Source organism: Cheilinus undulatus, linkage group 11 (genome assembly GCF_018320785.1).
Source record: "Cheilinus undulatus linkage group 11, ASM1832078v1, whole genome shotgun sequence".
In the NCBI taxonomy this organism is placed as follows: Eukaryota; Metazoa; Chordata; class Actinopteri; order Labriformes; family Labridae; genus Cheilinus; species Cheilinus undulatus.
This window is the reverse complement of record NC_054875.1, coordinates 34,717,539-34,738,232: the sequence shown is the minus strand read 5'-3', so window position 1 is coordinate 34,738,232 and position 20,694 is coordinate 34,717,539. Positions and strand designations below refer to the sequence as shown.

Here is a 20,694-nt window from a genome sequence, read left to right as displayed (position 1 = left end):
GGGTGGCCTTGATGACAGAGATGGTAAATATGTGACACTTCTAAAAAGTGGAGACATTGCCATTCTGACAGAACTTTTCTGCATCAATGGAATTTTATGGAGGTATGTGGTGAAAGTACTATCCCATTCAGTATTAAGAGTGAGGTAAGGCTATATTAGACTGAAATGTAAGAATAAACTTAAGCACTAAATTTCCAAATAAAATAAGGTTTTTAACCTTTGTGTAGAAAAACTTGTGATCATTGCACACAGATTTCTTATCAGATTGCAACCTCATACAGTGATCACTGAGTGAATGATTTGTTTCAGGGCTGCCTGTAGCCAAATGATGAGTAAACTGCCCCATGTATAGAGGTTTAAGCTCTCAAAGTGGGCAGTCTGGGTTGAATCTGACTTGTAGCACCTTTCCTGCAGGTCAGTCCCTCCCCTCTCCCTCCCCTCTCTCTCCCCAGTGTCTGATCTATACACTTTGCTGTTTATCAAATAAATGCACAATAAAGGTAATTTTTTGCATGCAAGAGCAAATTACCAGCACATATTGTAGAAAAAATACCATCAAACTTTGAAAGTCATTATCAGTTGCAAGCTTTGCTATACTATAATTAAGGCCAAATTAGCTATTTTAAAAAGATTAGAAATGAAAAATATAAATTATTCCAGAGCAACACTTTGTGCCAAAAAAATGTTCTTTGGTTAAAAAAAAAAAAAAAAATCCGCATCTATGAATCCTCTCACTAAATTCCACTATAATATCTGACTTCACTGCAAAGATCTTAAGTAACATACTGGGACAGATACGAGTCAATAATCACTCAAATTTTCTGTATTCACTTCATACAAATGTTTATACTTAAACAATGAAGTACAATTTACCCAGAGCTACTGAAGCAAATGTAAAGGGTTGTCACTTGGTCTCTTAAAAAGTCCAGAAATCCTCATTTTTGTGACAGAAATGAATAACACAAAGCAAAGATAACTCCTCATTGTAGTTTTTTTTGTCACAGTCTTTTAACTGAAGTGAATTTATACAGTGCAGACATCATGGTTATGCTTGTTTATAAAAGACTGAAGCACCTCTACCACTGAATCTGCATTTACTAACTGAGCTTTCTCACCCCTAAACAAGTGCAGGGAACAGCGAATCTTTGTCTTAACCAGCTTATTGGTTAAAAAATAAAAGACAGTTTGAATGGGATGAAAGTTTAGATCATAATCACCAAAGTGAGGTTTAAATGTCCAGGAGTCAAAATTCAGGGTGTAAAACAGACGTGCTCGTCCTGTAGCGATACACCTTGATAAAACAGTCTGAAAGTCCTGCTTTGTGTTCATCAATCAGGCAAAGATGGTCTCTTCGCGCCTCTTCTTGGTCAGGATTGTTCCAGGTTTGTGCTGGGCATCCGGGTGGTTGGCCAGCTCTGGAGGACAGGTGGAGACCGGGCTCTCCAGGATGGCCTGCTTTAGGTCGTAGAATACAGCCGAGTCTTCTTTAGTCAGGAAGGTCATGGCAACACCGCTCTTACCAGCACGACCCGTACGACCGATACGATGGATGTAGTCTGAAGAGGGAAAAAAAGGGAGTTCAATTTTCTATTTCATAAAAATAACACATTAAAAAAGAAGAAATGTAGAGAGACTTCTTACCTTCAATATTCTTGGCCATGTCGTAGTTAATGACCATGGAGACGTCCTGGATATCGATACCTCGACCAGCAACGTCTGTGGCCACCAGAATGTCTTTAGCTCCAGCTTTGAGGTTGGAGAGTGCGAACTCTCTCTGCTCCTGTCCTTTACCACCGTGAAGGGTGCAAGCATTGTACTGCAAGAGGACATCAAGGGGTTGTTTTAATTCATAGCACTTTTGAGAAAAACAAGTGTACAGCTTTGATTAAAAAAAAAAAAATTGACCATATCCATACAGTTTTGGGATTTCAATAAAACATTAATTTCCAGCTTGAGGACGAGCTTGGTCTGACAGCAGCATCCAAAATATCAACAAGTGTGTCTGTAGTCAGCACTTCTTTACATGTGCAAAATTCCTACAGCTGTGTCATCTTAATCATCAGAGTGTTTTACAGCACAAATCCTTAATTACAAAGTTTCACTTTCTGTTCCTAACTGAGTATTTTTTTTTATCTAGTCATAAAAAATAAATAATTAATCTGGTGTTATCCACAGTGACTTACTCCCATCTTCTCCAGAGACTTGGCCAGCACATCACAACCTTTCTTCTGGTTGACGAAGATGATGATGGGGGGCTCGAAGCCACTAGCCAACACCTCCAACAGCTTCTTCCTGCAGTACAAAAATAAAAACACATCAGTATGACGTTCATACAGAACTAAACAATGAAGATGTTGAGGGTTTACAGTTACAAGTTTAGTCTGACCTCTTCTCTCCCTCTGACATCAGCAGGACCTTCTGTTCCACTCTCTCATGTGGTTTACCAGCAGAACCGATGTAAACCACAGCAGGACGTCGCAGGTAGCTTCTGGCCAGCCGCTCCACAGCTGGAGGCATAGTAGCCGTAAACATGACCGTCTGGAAGGAGCAAAAGGGTGAATAACCAATGAGAGCACAGTCGATTTATACACTGATGGGTCAAAGTGTCTCGTTGGATAAACATACTTGTCTGTATTTATGTTTTCCAGATTCAAAGTTCATCATCATCTTCTCAGGATCCTCTGCTTCATCTGTGTCTGGTTTCTGATTGGTCACTGGGATGTACTCCAAAATCTTCTGGACGTCGGGCTCAAAACCCATGTCAATCATACGATCAGCCTCGTCCAGGACCACATAGGTACAGCGGCCCAGGACCAGGTAGCGATTCTCCAGCACATCGATCAGACGACCAGGGGTGGCAATCACAATCTGTAAGAAGAGTACATGAAAACTAGGTTTACACAGCATTGATACCTTTTAATCTAGGTGATACAGCAGAAAATATATCTGTTTGTGAAGTTATCACATTTTTGAACTTGCTTTAAAAGGAACCCTGCACGATCAGACAAGTTCATCTTGTTGGATAGATATTTGTATGTCTCAAATGTATGTTAAACTAAAAAAACTCACTAAGTATCCCACATATCTGTATTTTGAGTTCATTTCAGCTCATAAACTCACCAGACCACCATGTTTGGCTCTGCGTCACGTTAGTGTGACCTCACGGTTCTGCAGTGCTCCTCTCCGTTGCTAAGCAGTAACCGTTTTTCAGATGGTTCTGTTGCTTGCAGCTGATGCTGCCATGAGTTTGCTGCGTGTTGGTTTCGTCTCCCTGCTGTCAAAGCTCTGTCATTCCTTTAAGTTTTACCTCAATAAAGCTCCCTACAAGTGACTGATTTTAGTAAAAAGTGGAAGTGTGCCTGGAGCTTTTCAAAATAAAAGTATTATGTACATACAAACGGAGCGTCTCCAAAGAAATGCTAAAGTGGACTTATACTTTGAAAGGCGCAATCCAGAAGTCCTTTCATTTTAAACATCAGCCTTGTTTAGAACAGGAATTTCCTGGAAATTTTCTTGTCCAAAATCTAAACAAATTCCCTAAAATTTCAAAGAAATTTCCTAATATTTCTGTTAAAATTCTAAATTACATCTTCAAATTATCCCATACGAAGTACCCCACGATTTATTTAAATAGCCCTAAAATCTTTCAGTGAATCTTTATCATAAAGTATAAACATTTCCAAAAGATTGCCCAAAAATTCCATGCAAATTACCCCTAAAATTTTTAGCAAATTCTGGAAAACGTACAGAGGCATTCCCCAAAATTCAGTGAAAATGACAGAATCATCCGAACAAATTCCCTGAAATTTCCATTAAAAATCCTAAAAATCTTAAAGGAAAACCCCTACCCTTCAAATTCCCAATTAAATCTGCAAAAATGTACAAATAAAATTCCCAAATTCCAAGGAAAATCACAAAAAAAGCAATTTTCCCCAAATCTTTCAATGAAACGCTCCAAAATAAACAAACATATTCCCTTAATTTCCATTAAAATACTTGAAAATTTCCAAGCAAATTCCTCAAAAATATCAAAACTGCCAATTATCCAAATATTTCAAGCAAATTACTTAAACTTCAATGGTCATTCTGAGCAATTACCTCATTAATTCTAATAGCAATAATTATTACTATGTTTGAGGAAAGCTAATATGTAATGTCCTCACATGTGCATGAAAGGGCTTAGGAGGCTAAAACTTCTGAAGTAAGCCCTGATACCCGTTTAAACAAGCATTTAACATTTCATTAGATGCCTTTTCTTCACAGGATGTAAAAAGGGTCATATCATGTCTCACCTCACAGCCCATCCTGAGACGGAAGCCCTGGTCCTCTCTGGAGATTCCTCCAATCACAGCCACCGTCCTGATGCCGAGTGGTTTACCAAACTTTATGGTCTCCTCTTCAATCTGCTGAGCCAACTCACGAGTCGGAGCCAGGATCACAGCATAAGGACCCTGGTCTGAGTCTTCAATCCTGTGAAAAAAGCCAATCAGAGAGAAAAGAAATGTCATATACACTAATCTAAGTAATAAAATGTAGAGAAGGTAAAAAAAAAATCATTTGGGAGATCTAATTAATAGATCTACTTGGATCATTTTGCTTCCTTTCTATTACCTGTCGATCTTTGGCAGGGTGGTGATCCAGACCAACAGTGGAATCAGGAAAGCAGCTGTTTTACCGCTACCAGTCTCAGCCACGCCGATGATGTCACGGTTCTGTAAACCAATAGGAATGGCCTGCCTCTGGATAGGTGTCGGATCCTAGAATTTCAGAGAGAAAGCACACATTTACTGATTAATAAAACACAAGAAAAGGTCTGTTTCTAGGTTATCTGGAAGAAAAAATGTAAAAAAAAAAAGAAAAAAAAAAAATTAGAGTCACACGAAAGACCATGTGCATTAGACTGACATCTATGCAGAGCGTAACAACTACCCTTCTTTCTTTTAAAAACTACAAAAAAAGAAACTTTAGTGCCCATCCTATAAAAGCTCCAACACAGAGACTGTGAGCTGACCTTGTAGCCACACTTGTCGATAACCTCCAGGATGTGCGCCGGCAGCGAATACTCCTTCCAGTTCCTGATGGGGTTTGGGATCTTTCCTCCCTTAGTGGTGATGCTGTAATCCTCTCTAAAGATTCTCCAGTCTCGGTCTGTCATCTCGTCCAGCTTCTTCTGAGACCAGTGTCTGTCATCCCAGCGCTGCTTGGCTTCTTTCTTACGCATCTTCTTCAGCCTCGTCCTGAGAGGAGGAGAGAATTCAAGGGTGGCTGTAAGGTATAAAACTAGACTGATCTTTTCACAGTACCTTTAGCTTCTGGATTAATTTTGAGCAACAGAACCCATCATATGTTTGTTTGACTCACTCTTCCTGCTCCTTCTCTTCCAGCGTTCGCCTCTTCTCCATCAGGTCACCATAAAAACGGGACTGCTCTCTTTTCTGCTGCTTCAAGTCGATGCCAGCGATGAAGCCTCGTCCATAAAGCTGTACCTGATGTTTTTCTTTATAACTGCAGAAAAGATCGGGAACATCACACTATTTAGACTGTTGTAATTATGGAAAAGGCCTGCTCTGAATCAGTAGAAACATGTTAAAATGATAGAATGAGTTAATGCTGACTCACATGGGGTTGTAGTCGACTGAAGTGTCTTCAGAAGCATCCCACTCAAAGACAAACTTTCTGTCGTTCAGATGGCGAGTTCTTCGGCGTTTCTTCAGTCCTCCCAGGTAACGCTCCTGCAAAAAACAGATCATGTAATATGTTTGTTACAGAATCAAAATCAAGAAGCCAAAGTTTTGTCAGTTGATGGTTGAATACAAAAAATAAACCTTAAAAGTTTTTCCTATGATGACTCTGGGTTTGTTTTAGAACAGCAATAGCTAGTGTCTTTGTGTTTCAGCTATTTAAAGTTTATCATAAAGCACTTTTCAAGGGCAGACATCACAAAGAGTTTCACTCTAACACATCAAAAAGGCAAAGACAAAGAGAGAGAGAGAAAGATATTTAATACAGACAATCGCATAAAAGCAGCAGACAGATCTAACAAGGGCACGCCTGAAAACACTGTTATTTAACTGCTTTTTAAAAATGTCAACCATGCCCACAGCCCTAAATCTTAGTGGGAAACAGAGCCAGAGTCCAGGAGGTATGACCTCAAAGGCACAGTCTCCTTTAGTTTCAGGTCAGCAAACCCCGATCATATCAAAGGGCCCTGCAGAGTTTTGCTATACAGCGTCAGCAGCTCTTGCATCTAAGCTCTCGCAAAATCACAAAAGTCCATCTATGCATCGTCTACAACACTTATCCCATTCAGGGGGTCCCAGCTGTCAAGAGCAAGGAACACCATGGCCTGGTATTCAGTCAAACACTATAGAGAGACTTAAAAGCGCTCACACCTTAGCATTCAGTATCAATAATCAGCCTAATGGGCATGTTTTTTGGACTGTGGGAGGAAACAGAAAAACCCAGCTGGAATTCAAACCAACAAACATCCTGCTGTAAGGCAACCACCAAGCCAACATGTTCAAGGGATGAGTGGTTATAAAGGCAAAATCATTTCACTGCATTGACTGTACCTTGTGCATAGTATAAGATACACCTAGCTGCTGAATAGCTGACTTAATCCTGGACAGTAACATATTACATAAAATGTAATGTCCATCATGAAATATTTTACTGATTATTTTTCCCCAGATTCCATTTTTAAACTAACCTTGATGGCCTGGAGCTCTTTGCCTTTATCCTTCTCCTCCCTGAGCTTTTGTCGTCCGTCATCCTCTTCGTTCCCGTTGTTTTCTCGCTCCATTCTTTCTCTTCGCTCTCGTCTCTCTCTCTCCTGGGGATCCTCTGTAACACAGATTTATTAGCATCACAATCTAAAACCTGCATACCATTTACATTTGAACATATCTGCAGCTGATGCACACCAAGCATTTTTCTCCCCATGTCCTGGAAAACCCTTCTTTTTTTCCTCTCCTCGTCCACCATCCGCCTCCTCTCTTCTGTCTGTTGTTCCCTTCGTTTTATAGCCTCAGCTTCTCGCTCGGCCCTGGAAAGGAACTTGGGCTGGGAAAAAAAAGGTGAGAAAAACAGTGAGGACAGAAAAGTATATTTTGTGTTTTAAGAGTAAGAGAAAATGTGAACCTCAGAAAGTTCATCAGTGCTCACTTTTGCCTCTGCTTCCTCTTCTGCCTTCTTCTTGGCGAGAAGCTCTTCCAAAGACAGAGGCTGGACCTAAGAGGAAGCACAGGAAGTTAAACAACCAAAATAATTACGAAGAAACCACAGGATTCTGTAAGAGATTAAACCAGACCAGAGTGTCACCTTCTCTTTCTTCTTTTTCTCATCTTCCTCCTCTTCTGTTTTGATATCCTTCTCTCTCTTTAACTTTGAATCCTTCGACTTGGGGGAGAGACTTCTATAAAGAAAAGTAAAATTAACAGTGTAATCAACCTCTTTAAAAATAGCATTCATTGTTTATTTTACTTATTTCACAGAATTAACTCCAGGCCTAATTTATACCCTGTAATTTATTCATACACTGTATATTTAAGACCCAACAGGAGCAGAAAGACACTACAAACATATATCATACATGCGTTACACCTGCTTCAGTACATTTTAATCACATGCATACAGGTAGATGTTCTGCTTTTATATGAAGTAAACATTAGTAACTCAAACTTCGCAAAAGATTTATTTATTTATTCCACAAAGTAAGGACGTCTGTGAAAAAGTAATCTATATCTGAGGCGCTTAGGGAATTGTATTAAATGTTCTTAATTTTTGGTTAAGTGCCCTCTAGGGTGATCTTCAACAGTTTTCATCCACTTAGAGGACACTTGACCCACTGAAAAGTAACCAGAGATCACCACATCACATTTGTCCATTGAAAGAGCACCCTAGAGGATCCCACAGACACTTCCAAAAGTTTTCATACCTGGACCTCTTGCTGCGGTCTTTGTCACGTCGATGGCTGTCTCTGTCCTTACGGCTCCTCTCTCTGTCCTTGTCTCTGTCTCGATCCTTGTCTCTGTCTTTGTCTTTCGGGCGTCTGTCTCTGTCATTATAAAACATTTCAGCCACAATTATTGTTTTATAACTAAATTAGACAACCAGATGCATAGATGTTTTGAAAATGCTTGATTTCGTTTGTTAACAGATTTCACGACATAAAGAACTTATAAATGCTGTTTATAGTTACCTTTCTACAGATTTTGATCGATTTCTTTCCCGGGATCGATGGCGTTTTCGTGATGGGGAGAGTTTTCGGTCCCGCTCTCTAGATCGGCTGCGTTTCCTGTCTCTGTCTTTGGTCCCTGAGGATTCAGCATCCTTCTTGTCCATGGAGTCCGCTGCCATCTGCAAACATAACAGTGTAGGTGGATTTGTTATTAACTAGCAACCATGACTCAATCTGGAGGTCAAATGAAAAATATTTTAGGTCGCGTGCTATCGTTTATGAAATTTCACACACACCAGGATACAATATCCAGAACTTTTAGTTGCTTTATATTAATGCTCCCTGGTTAGTAAATATACACAATACATATGAATCAAATATGAGGCGGACAGACGCTCAGAGGGAAGTCAATCAAACTCTGTTCAATAAATTCATTCAGAATTGTGAACAGGCTAGCTCCCTGGGCTATCAACTTAGCCAAAAGTCTATTTTACTTGAATACACTGACCAAACACGCAGCCATGAGTACATTTTAACCTTATATATTACAATAAATAAAGCACGACTACGTAAAAACGTATTTACACCACTTTGAGATTACCTTTATCGGTTGTCAACAAAACTGGTACGATTCTCCTGCGCTTCAACGGTACGCCATATAGCCCAACACGAGCAGGAGGAAGCAAAGGCTTGTGGGATTTGTAGTATTGGACGTCCCATACGGAGTGGACAGTTCATGCCAAGACGACGGCTTATAGAACTACATTTACCAGAAACGTAGAATAATTGTATTAAGGGCCCCAGTTGTTTGGTACATGAACACCCAAGTGCCTGATTAAAAAAAGCGTCTTTTTAAATAAAAAAAAACGAAAACGCAAGGACTTCTCGACATTACAGAAAAACAGGAACTAAAGGAGGAGCCTTAGTATTTTTTTAAATTTTATCTAGATTTTAACGAAACGCTGAACATGTTGTAAATATAACGTAAAAAGTGCCTGATAAAAAAAAAAAACAAACAAAAAACCTACTCGACTGTATTTGCCAATTTGGACACAAGGTGGCAGCAGCGTTACAGTTAAGGTGATACTGAATCTTTAAACAGACTAATGGTACAGTCCAGAACAAATATAAAGAACTACAGGATGGATGTATCCTTAAATAACACAAAAGAGAAGTCTATGTATGTACAGCTTATTCTGTGTAGTTATTAAAAGTTACTGTCCGAATTTCAACCAGTGTTTTAAGCAACTTACAGTTCAAATGTCAATGTGTTTTAAACATAGGTGAAGTAACCCTATGTTCAAGAGTGTTTTCCATTATTTGAGCCTTTATCTTCAGTTGTTATTTCCGTGTTTTTATGTGATAGCATAATGATAGCAATTATTATTACTAACTGTTTGTAGGTTTAAAGGCGTAGAAGAGCTATATGGTAGAAATGTAAAAAGGTGTTCATCAATCAGTCCATTGTTTACCAGAGCCAATATTGCAGCGATGGTGAAATAGGTGTGTCTTCTCAGTACCCCTTCAAAAAAGCCCCATCCTCTGGAGCAGATTAACATTCAAGAAGTGCTTCCTAGAAGACAGACGATGCTATATCTCCCTCTGTAACCTTAACAATTCTCTGCTGTGTATGTCTGTGTCCATGCTCTTACAGATGGATAAAAAGACATTTTAGATGCTGCTGTATGCCTGACTACAGTTCGGATTGGCTGGCCGTTGATTCATATTCTGGACCTGCCGTTTTATCCACGGGGAGATCAGGAGAGATTTATGGAGCTCCTTCTGAAGGTGAAACTGTTTCAGTAGGAACAGATCAAAGTTGATGGTTGTAGAGAGAAAAAAATACACACACAAAGGAAAAGTACAGTGGAAGAAAACACAAGGGTGGTATCATTAAAAACCAGAGCTGTATCTCATATTCTTGTGTTATTAGCATATTTTTCTGACTACCTATCAAAGGTGCTTTTTGACCAGTCTGATCATGCCTGATAAGGAAAGCATACTTTAAATGAATGAAAAATGTCTCATACAGTTAAAATGGTGGGTTCTAATTTGTTCCTAAATGGAGCGAATATCTATCACAATTACTCTTGATTACCTTTTCATGCAAGGGCAGAGTTGCTAACAAACTGCAACCTCCAGGGTGTAGAAATGGAGAAAATACACAGGTGCATAACATTGCAATACCTCAAATGTCCACTTGGGGCTGGCTGCAGAAGCTCAGGAAGTCACATACACACCACATGTTAAAATGCTTATTTTTACAACAAATACCATGTTAGTTTAGTTTAATTTATAATGCACTTTTGGTCTGAATAGTTCACATCTTTATACGTCTACTGTAAAGATTTTTTAGTTCATTGACCAGGATTGCCATGGAAGTTTAAGTATTTCATTTATTTATTTATTTATTTTTGCAATAATTGGGAAATTTGCTTTTGAATTTTTGAATTAAAGTTTTAGGGGTATTGATTTCAAAATTTCCTGAGAGTATCATGGAATTACGAGGCAATTTGTTTGGGGGTATTGAAAGGAAATTTTTCCTAATTTTCCATGGAATTTTGGGAGAATCTATTAGTCAGTTCTTGGGGATTTGGTTTGTAATTTGAGGATAATTTGCTGAGAATTTGCAGGATTTTTGGTAAAAAAAAAAATTTCTTAAATGGGATTTTAGAAAAATGTTTTGGTTGACTATGAATGGAAGTTTTCCATCATTTTTATTCATTTGTAAATTTTGTGGAGTTTGATTGGAAATCTTGAGTGTAATTTACTTTGACACTCTGAGGGACTTGCTTTAAAATCTTTAGAAATTTTCATGGAAATTTGGTGAAAATATCCTTTAAATCTTTAGAAAAGTTTCACTGAAATGGTTGGGGAATACATGAAGATATTATTGGGGATCTTTTATAGAATTTTAGAAAAAATGTTTAAGAATTTTCACAGAATTGTTTTGTAATGTCTTGGAAGTTTTAAGTTACTTGGGGAGTTTTTCAATGTCTTGATAAAGCTCTAATAATTTGAAAGGAAATTTTCCATGACCTCTAGAACCTTTACTTGTTATTTACTTGACCATAACAGGTTTGTGAGGTCTATCATCTGAAAAAAAGACAACACAATTATGCTTCTTCATGACTGACACCATTTTTCTCTGAGTGGAAATGAAAATGACTTCCTGCAAGTGAAGAAATGATTTTGTTTTGTGTTGTACAGTAAGATCAGCCTATTGCTCTTAAATGCAGATATCATTCTTGTGAAAGCTACTTCCTGTTCAAAGACGAGGTTTAGGTTTTATCTTATCAGGTCCCACTTAACCAAAAAAAGTGGGAGAAACTAAAAATGCATTCAAAATAAAATCACAGGTCTAATGAGGATATGGCAGAGGTACAAAATTTGCATAAATACGTTAGATAAAATAAGTATCTAGTAGAAGCGTATGCATTGCATGCCTTTATAAATGCAGATGTGCAAAAGATGGAAAGATTCAGTGCCTGTAAGACTTTGTGTCTTATGAAGTATCTGGCAAACATCACTCACAAATACACTCACAAAAGAAGGAAAGAAAAACACACTGTCCTAATACTTTTTCCCTCACCGTTGCCATGACTACTCTACATTTTGCCATCAGGAGCATGTCTTATACAATGTCTTCGGTTGCCCACAGCGAGTTATGCAAAGAGTGAAGATTTGGTTCTCCAGCTGGATATCAGAACAGAGCTTCTTTTCATTCCTGTCATCTTTTTTTCTTCATCTTGTTTTGTGGTGTTTCTACACTGATATTCAGCGGAAGTCGAGTGGCCAAAGGCATTCATTAAACAAAGGCACATAAATAGAAGATGTTTTAATAGCAAAAGTCCATGCAGCTAGTTTTTTTATTTACCCTTTAATTGATTTAGTGTTTATTTTGTCTGAGGAGATGAGTTAAAGATATATCATGTAGACAGGGAAATATAAAAATACCCCCATGACGTAACTTTTTTCATGATTTTTTCCCAGTGTTGTCCACGGCTCTGCATGTTTGTGTGCGTCATTGTCCATTAACGATCCTTTAGGTCTGCAGGCTGACCCCCTTCCGACCAGCGTTGTGTAATGTTGACGATTACCTAATTCTGATCACTAACAGCTGATTGCTGATGACAGTTAAAGCTTGGCTTTGTGCAAGCAAAAAGATCAATATTAGAGGGTAGAAGGTCAACTCTTGTGATCACACTACTTTCAATTTAAAGGTACAACATGGAAGTGATTGCCTTGAACTGAGGCTGTCATTATATCCAAGTTTGAGACTTTTCATAGAATCAAAAATAAGAGGACCGTACATTTCTGACAGTCACTCTCACAGGTTGTTCACCTGAGACACTGTCTCTTTCAGAATGGAAATACTTTCAAAATAAAATCCAATTGATTTTCTGTTTAGGGCACAAGTTAAGGAAAGGGTAAGGATGCCAAAATGTAAATTGAAACCCTGACCTTCAAAACCAGATTACAAAACATTTAAAAAAGCTGAGTAGACAAGAGAAAAGCAAGCATACTTTTTGTAGCCCTGTTAGCTGCATAAGCTACATAGCTACATACAGGGGTGTAGCTAGGTATGTTGGACCCTAGAAAGAATATTACACATGGTCCCCTTGACCTCCAGGTCAACCACAAATATTTTACAAATATTTCTGCATTTTTATTTATTTTTGAACCATAATTTCCCCATTTATGAGCAATAATTTTGCTTTTGTTAAATTAAATTTATTGCATTATTTCACAGTGCTGGATTACACCATTTGGACATTTTTAAGGGAGGAGAAGTACTTTATTTCACTCTATTTGATACAAATGTCACTCTGATTCATTTAGTGGTTTTTGATTCAATAATGACTCTGATTACCAAGAAAAAATCAATAAAAACACTTTTCATCATAGGCTTCTTCAGCTTTAGTGAAAGCTCAAGAAGCTAAAGTGAGTTGCCGTTCGAATGGCTACTTCTAAAACAGGCCTATACATAATCTAATCCCCGGATTTGACCTTTGACCTTTTTCTCTGTTTTAACTATGCACTTTTTCTTAGTCTGAAATGTTGGATGTGGTTATGTGACTGCAAGACTTTGTTTATGAAATAAGTTGGGGGAAAAAAAGTTGAAAACATTATACAGCTAAATTATGGCACTTCCGTTCTAAAAGAGATGAGCGGCCTGTCAAGGTCACCGTCAGAGATGTACAGTATTCTTGATTTTAAGCCACCAAAAATAACAAATAAATTCCTGCACACTGTCTAAATGACAAAATGTTGCTAATGCAAAGAAATGCTGCCACTATGTTTGTGCAAGAGTTTACCTGCATTGGTGGAATCATTCCTCCCCTTAACACCTGTCTTATGAAATCAGTATTGTTTCTTTTTTTTTCTACTGATCACTTAAACACCAAAGATTGCAACATCTAAAAATGTAATACTAAGATGCATCAAAATTTTACCTTTGACAGCATTTTTCTTCTCATATCACACCCTGGAGACACTCTAGCTGTGGTCTCATGATTGGATGGCACAGATGTGAGCGCTGTTACCCAGATGTACACATCACATCTCAAACAGTAACCCTCTCCCCCAACTCCTAACTACCGCCGACCCCCATCCCAAGCACCTCCTGTGCCCCAGCTTTGGCTCCCCTCCCCCCTTACCCCCCAATGCCAGGCGTAGTTGTCTAATTAAAGCACTAGAGGAGCACTCGCTCTTGACATGCCCTCAGGGTGTGCCATACAGGGCACATGGGTATGTAAGGGGGGGTGATTAGAGGAAGGTGAACTGTTAGAGTAAATACAGGTTTCTGCGAGTGTCATCATGCCGTGGATGAGGAGGTGATCAGACAGTAATACCAGAGAGAGGCCATTTGTCTCCTGCAGGGACACAAGAGGTCTTATCATTCCAGCAGACCTGAGCTCGAGCAGCCGTGAGCATGAACCTGGCTCACCTCGCTGCACTTGGCTACGAGACAAAAAGCAGAGCAGACGAGATAAACTGTTTAGTATACACAGCACACGCTGACACACATTCATACACCAATTCACATGTACACCATCACGCATGGATGCCCTTTGTTGCAAATACAGTTCACACAGACACACACTGGAGCAGATAATGGGACCACAAATGTAGAATACATTTTCAAAAAACACAAAAAAGATTTACATTTGCTGAATATTTAATGTTGAGGACAATATGCACTGTATGCTAATCCAGTTTAAAATGCTTAATATTAATGTAGTGTCTCCTCGTGGTTAAGGGCGATAAAAAGGCCGTGGTGTGTGCTGTCTAGTGATGTCTGCTTGCCTCATTGAGTATAGCCCAAAGCACACGGACATACGCAGGCTGCAGAGCTGCCGAGCTGCCCTGCTGCATGAACCTGTCACTGTAGAGCAGGTTTGAACTGAGCAGCCAGACAGATAGATTGAAAGAAACATCACTGTATTGAGTCTGGTTCAATCAGTGTTTGTTTTTTGTTCTCACCTCTGGGCAGTTCTTTGGATGGAAAAAAAGCAGCACAAACTAGCTTTTAGAGAAACATTAAAGTAAATAGCCTATAGAATGACAGCTGAATATGTTGCATAGTTAGAGTTACATACAGTATTATGAGAAATAAGACCTTTTCGCCTGGGGCAAGACAAGACCTTTACCACTCCTCAATCCGTCCAGTTGATAGAGAAGCATGGCCACCAGAAGCAGCATTAGAAAAGACGTATAAAACAGCTTAATCACACTCACGATGATCAAAGCTGCCCATGTAGGGGGAAAGGGTCAAGCTTGCCGGGGCAAACACATGATTCATCCTACACTGGAGTAATGATTACTTCTTTTTACTAGTGAACACAGTGCATACGTTCCCTCTTTAGATAGTAGTGGGCTCTCTGTGGCACTTGTCCAGACAACATCGAAGGAGGATAAGCCAGTAGCTAGTACTGTACTCAAGACCACACTATCTGAGACCAGGACTTGCCCGAGACCAGAGTGCACAGAGACCAAGACAAGACCAAGACTTTTGGGGTTCGAGACTGAGTCAAGACCAAGACTGAGACAAGTTGGGACCGAAACAAGACCAAGTCCATAAAAATCAATTTTAAAAAACCATAACAAGATTGAACAGTTATAAAGCATTTTCTCTTTAATTGTAGTTTTCTTTTTAACAAATTTGACAGATAAAAACAAGGTATCTGCAACTCTTTCAAAGAACAACATGCAAAAATCTAAAATCTTTACAAATTTGTTCAACTAACTTCTTGTAAAAAAATAAGTCCTTGTATGTATTTAAAAGCCGCTGACAAGCCCTTTATTATTTTAAAGGGTTACTTCGATATTTTGGCAAGTTCATCCATTGCCATAATTCCTGTAGTCTTAGTAATAGGTTTGTTTCCGTTAGTTATCGGTGCAAGCTGTTTCTAGATCTGGGGGGACCAATATTCCAGCTGCACAGCTAACGCTATGTAAGCAGACGGTATTTTTTGCTTTCCCTCATCAAACTGGTCAAATACACAATCCAACAACTCCAAAACGCTCTCGTGGACAAGGCATGGCCTGCACATTCACCACACTATGAAATAATCATGGAACATTATGAGACGGAGATGTTTTAAAGTTAAATGCAAAGCCGGAACTACACTCCAGACACGGCTGCTGCACTGTGTCACTCCACCCAATGGTTTACTCAAGAAATAGTTTAGAGTATTTGCTTTATGTGTCACAATGTTACATAATTATACATTATTATTTCATAGCGTGGTGAATGTGCAGGTCACAACTTGTCCACGAGAGCGTTTTGGAGTTGTTGGATTGTGTATTTGACCAGTTTGATGAGGGAAAGCAAAAAATACCGTCTGCTTACAAAGCATTAGCTTTGCAGCTGGTATATCAGTCCGAGACTGAGACAAGACCGGGTGAAAATGCTCTCGAGTCCAAGACAGGACGAAGACATTCAAAGTGTGGGCTTGTGATCGGTCTCAAGACCAAGACCGTTCTTGAGTACTACAACACTACCAGTAGCTGACTGTGCCAAACCTCTAGGTGAAACTGGGAGCTTGAAGCAACACAGTGGAAGGCAGCTGCAATGTCAACAGAATGACCATTGAGAAGAAAGTGACAGGTGCTTTAATTACCTGTACCTGTATAAGGATCCCTGTGGTTTTCTCTAATGAGGAAGGAGACCTAGTCCTTTTCACACTTGGTGTGAAGTGCTGCAGTAGCTACTGGTAACATAGTGGAAAAATTAAGAATAGGAGTTCATGTTTCCACGTCAGGGCGCTGCAACAAAAGGAGGAAACAGACATGAATGTATTCAGGTTGAATTTTAAAGGGGACATATTATGCAAAAATCACTTTTTCAGGCTTCTCTAACAAACATATGTGCCCCTGGCCTGTTCACAATCCCCTCAAATACCAGAAAAATCCATTCCCTCCATCCCCCTCTATCCACCTTTCAGAAAATGTTTGCTGAAACAAGCAGCACTCAGTACTGCAGTACTCAGATTTTACCTTCATGACCTCACAAGGGGGGTTAGCGCCACCCCCAGGTCTCCACGCTCATCTCTTCATCCTCATCTCAGCTGCCAGCTGAGATGCTGGATAGCTCAGTGTGCTACCCTGCTAACTTTGGTCTGGGATATTGATGGTTCGACTCCCAGTCAGGGCCTTAGCTTTGGATAAAAGTGTCTGTAACATCAGGAGTGCCACATCCATTTCCTGGGAGCAGTATGAGTCGGACTGTTTTTCAAAAAAGTATGCAAATTTGAGGGCTTGCCACACACACTCCCTTTGACAGAGACTAAATTGCTGTTGTATACCACATAATCCACGTCTCACCTAGCCATATGCTATATACAAGTTTATTGGATAAATTCCCCAGGAAGAGTTGAGCTAAATATGACCCCTGGAAATGACCAAAAACACCCATTTTTTCTAATTTTTTCAAAATGACAGATGTCCTGTTGGAGATAGAGTGTTGGCTCAAGAGGTGTTTTTGTAGATCTCCCCAAGCCACATCTGCCCAGAAAATTTCATAAATAAGTCAAAGTCAAAGGGGGGTCTTTAACTTTAAAAACTGTTAGGGGATGATACTGAGGCAATCCTGAATGGCTGCATTAGAGACACACAAATCGTCTTTTTTTTTTTTTTTTTACAAGATCAGAAGCACCTGCAAAGTTTCCTTCATATTGGAATATGTTTAGAGCCTCAAAAGTCCATGCAGTGATGGCAAATGCGTTATTATGCATTATAATTCTTGCAGATACAATTAGGTCCATACACCAAACTGCTCGGGCCTTAATTATCTCTTGGCTAGAAAGCAAATTTTCAAAATATGTCACACAAGACCATGAGGTTTAAAGAGAAAGATGGAAAATGTACAAATGCATGAGGTGAAAGACATCACAGTGGCCATCTCTGCTGGACTGAACCAGAGAGGCAGATGGTCATGTGGGACACTGGAGAATGTCGCTGCTCACCCAGCTGAGCCTTTGACATACAACCCAATTTTCCTTCCAGAGACAGGAGTTATGACTCTTTTAGAGCAGCTGAGGCAGAGCTGTGTGTGTGTGTTTGGCGTGCACAGGCATATAAGGGAATGTAACCTATATGTCAGTCTGCAGATAGCTCATCAGTAACCAGGCAGCATAGCTCTGCACCCCCCCCCCCCCCTTTGCCTCCCTCTCTGCTGCTACGGTGCTGGAGAGGTCTGATAGGTTGATTGTGTGAATGTGTGAGACTGCATCATGTGTGTGTTTTTATGTGCTTCTGTGCTGCCATGTCTGATAGATGATGTGTTTATGTGGTAATGAGCCACGTTGTACTGCAACCGTTTTCTCAGACTTCCCGAGAGGGATTCAGATGGCAGCGCTCTTCCTTAAATCATCCTCCCTCTGTAGCCTGATCCACGGCAGTCTCACCAACATCTCTGCTGCAGGCACCAATCCATCCAGTGAGGAAGGAAAAAATGTCTAGACTGTGCAGATCACTTGCTGCTGACCTGTTCATTAGTTTACATCAATATGCCAGTGCCATACATGTGTCACTGAATGTACAAATCTATTTTCAAGCATGGACTGATTCTCTCAAACTGTCCTGGACAGGTAGCAATTGCATCAGCAGCTTGGGCCCTTCATTTCCTTTTGTGCTATTACTTCTTTATGCTGTACTACAATGGGAAGGAACAATGATATATTCATTATAAAAATGATTATGTCTGGATGCACACTAAAAAAAATGAACATCATTAGACTTTTGGAGGTATATGATTATTCAAATTGTCACGTAAACAGCATAATACCATATGCTTCATTGGATAAAGGCTATTATCAGATAAACTGGAAAGATGAAGTAGCTTTTTCCCAATTATCAGTTTTATTCAGTGCATGTACAGTGCTGTGAACTAATTAACTAATGGCCGGACATTCTCCTTCAGGATTTTCGAGTAGAGAGCAGAATTCATGGTTCCATCAATTAAGGCAAGTGGTCCAGGTCCTAAAGCAGCAAAGCAGTCCCAGACCATCACACTACCACCACCATGTTTGACAGTTGGTCAGAACGCTCCTCTTACGAAATGTTGTCCTACCTTTACATCGGGTGTAACAGGATGCAAATCTTTCAAAACGTTTGAACTTTTGTCCCATCTGTCCACAGAATACTGTCCTAAAAGTCATGGGGATCATCAAGATGTTTTTGGTGAATGTGAGTCAAAACTCTGTGTTCTTTATTTGTCAGCAGCGGAACTCTCCCATGGATGTCATGTTTGCCCGGTCTCTTTCTTATTAGTGATTCATGAACACTGATCTTAACTGAGTCAAGTGAGGCTTGCAGGTCTTTAGATGTTGGTCTGGGTTCTTTCCTGACCTCCCGGATGAGTCGTCAGTGTGAACTTGGAGTAATTTTGGTGGGCCAGCCACACCTGGAAAGGTTCACCGCTGTTCCAAGTTTTCTCTATTTGTGGGCAAGGGCTCTCACTGTGGTTTGCTGGAGTTCCAAAACCTTAGAAATGGTTTTGTAACCCTTTCCAGACTGAACGATGTAGATGACTTTGACATCTATCAAGCTGGAAGGTGTTACAAAGCCATTTCCAGACCGGCCAGGTAGGTGTGGATAACTTTCTCCCCTTAATACATTCAATTATCATTTCTTTGTCTAAAGGTAAAATTTGTTTGAAGATTTGAAAAATTTTTGAGTGAAAAATATGCAAAAAAACAGTAAAGAGGCATATACTTTATCACAGCACTGTATTCTATTGAATGTAGGGGGTTTCCTGTGAAATATGTGCATAAGTAATGAAAAAAAAAAAACAGCAAATGTGGCAACAGCAGCAAAAATGTTGGGAAGAAGCATTTTCGGAATAAAGATGAATAAAATTTATGAATGTCTAGGAAATACAGAGATGGTGAAATACTACTCAAAGTCTGCAAAAATGGCCAAAGTTGTGTTTACAAGAAGCCCAGAACAGGATAAACGTGCCATTTTAGGCCTGATTTCCTTCTTCAGACTGAAGTCAGCAAAGGCCCAATTATCTGATGGTCCAAAAAATTACCTTGCCAGATTTTCCTGTGGTGTGAGGTGTGATTACAGTGAGCTTTCCCTCCAAGATCTGCTCGAAAGATCATCAGAGTTGCTCCATTTTGAAATATTAAGCATCTTCAATATTGAAGATCTGAAATCCTGTTAAAGTTAGGGGAACACTGAGGGTAGCTGAGCACAAACTTTGTGGATTGCCTTGTGAAGGAGAAAGATAGCCAATAAGAAAGTGGAAGGTAGCCCAACATAGCTGTGGTGATGACATTAAACGTTTAGCATAAAGCTAAATGGAGGACTGTGTTCATCTGTGGAACAACAGGAGTGTTTATACCCATGCATTGTAAGATACCACAATCAAACTGTCAAGGAGAGAAGTTGGACTGAAATTGCCTTAAGTGGAAAAGTTTGGACACCCCTGATCTATACAATCTTTAACAAAGAAACAGAAATAGTGAAGCTAGTTATCCCTGTTTTAGCTAAGATGCTTGCTTTATGCTAACTAACCAGCTTTGACCTATCAGACATACAAATATGAGTCATAATATCAATCTCCTCTTCAAAGGTACTCCAAGAAAGCTCATAAATGCATTTGTCCTTTTTAACAAAGTCAGCAGGTCTAAAAGACAGAAAGCCTCATCCAAACCTGCACTCTTTGTGCGCTGTCTCATCGCTGGAGTTTCATATCCACTTTAAGCATGCTGGATTATCATGCCTTGGAGCAAACTGCCATGGATGACAGGCTCAACACGCCTTTGTCAGAGATTTATCTGATTTACTGAGACATGTTGTGTACATGAGCCAATTTTCTGATAAATGAGTGTATGTATCTGTGGGAAGGAAGACAGGGAAACGGCAAAAAAAGATAAGAAAAAGTAGTGTTGTAGACAGTCAGGCTGGTTTATCCAAAAATGATCAAACTACTTCCATTTCCAGCTGTGGAAAATCAATGGTGGTGCAGACAGGAGATTAACTTTATCAGAGACTTGTGACGC

General features: G+C 39.6%; 1 protein-coding gene across 1 annotated transcript; it reads right to left on the bottom strand.

The window, feature by feature from the left end:
- Nucleotides 1–826: 826 nt before the first annotated feature.
- On the bottom strand, nt 827–8,858 carry ddx23 (DEAD (Asp-Glu-Ala-Asp) box polypeptide 23). Its single transcript, XM_041800233.1, has 17 exons — nt 8,781–8,858; nt 8,201–8,358; nt 7,937–8,056; nt 7,321–7,414; nt 7,165–7,230; nt 6,924–7,062; nt 6,710–6,843; nt 5,620–5,732; nt 5,362–5,505; nt 5,012–5,237; nt 4,612–4,757; nt 4,293–4,470; nt 2,626–2,868; nt 2,387–2,538; nt 2,184–2,292; nt 1,642–1,816; nt 827–1,556 (listed from the first exon to the last, which is right to left on the bottom strand). The coding sequence occupies exons 2-17, from the start codon at nt 8,356–8,358 to the stop codon at nt 1,333–1,335; spliced, it is 2,421 nt and encodes an 806-aa protein (XP_041656167.1). The 5' UTR covers nt 8,781–8,858; the 3' UTR covers nt 827–1,332.
- Between the last annotated feature and the right edge of the window lie 11,836 nt (nt 8,859–20,694).

What these genes read in the sequence shown, in the direction of transcription:
- ddx23 (XM_041800233.1), bottom strand. Translation starts at nt 8,358, where the DNA reads ATGGCAGCGGACTCCATGGACAAGAAGGATGCTGAATCCTCAGGGACC. An exon ending in CGATCAAAATCTGTAGAAAG is followed by an intron (nt 8,057 to 8,200) that starts GTAACTATAAAC and finishes TTATAATGACAG; the next exon opens with AGACAGACGCCCGAAAGACA. An exon ending in ATGTCAGAGGGAGAGAAGAG is followed by an intron (nt 2,293 to 2,386) that starts GTCAGACTAAAC and finishes TTTGTACTGCAG; the next exon opens with GAAGAAGCTGTTGGAGGTGT.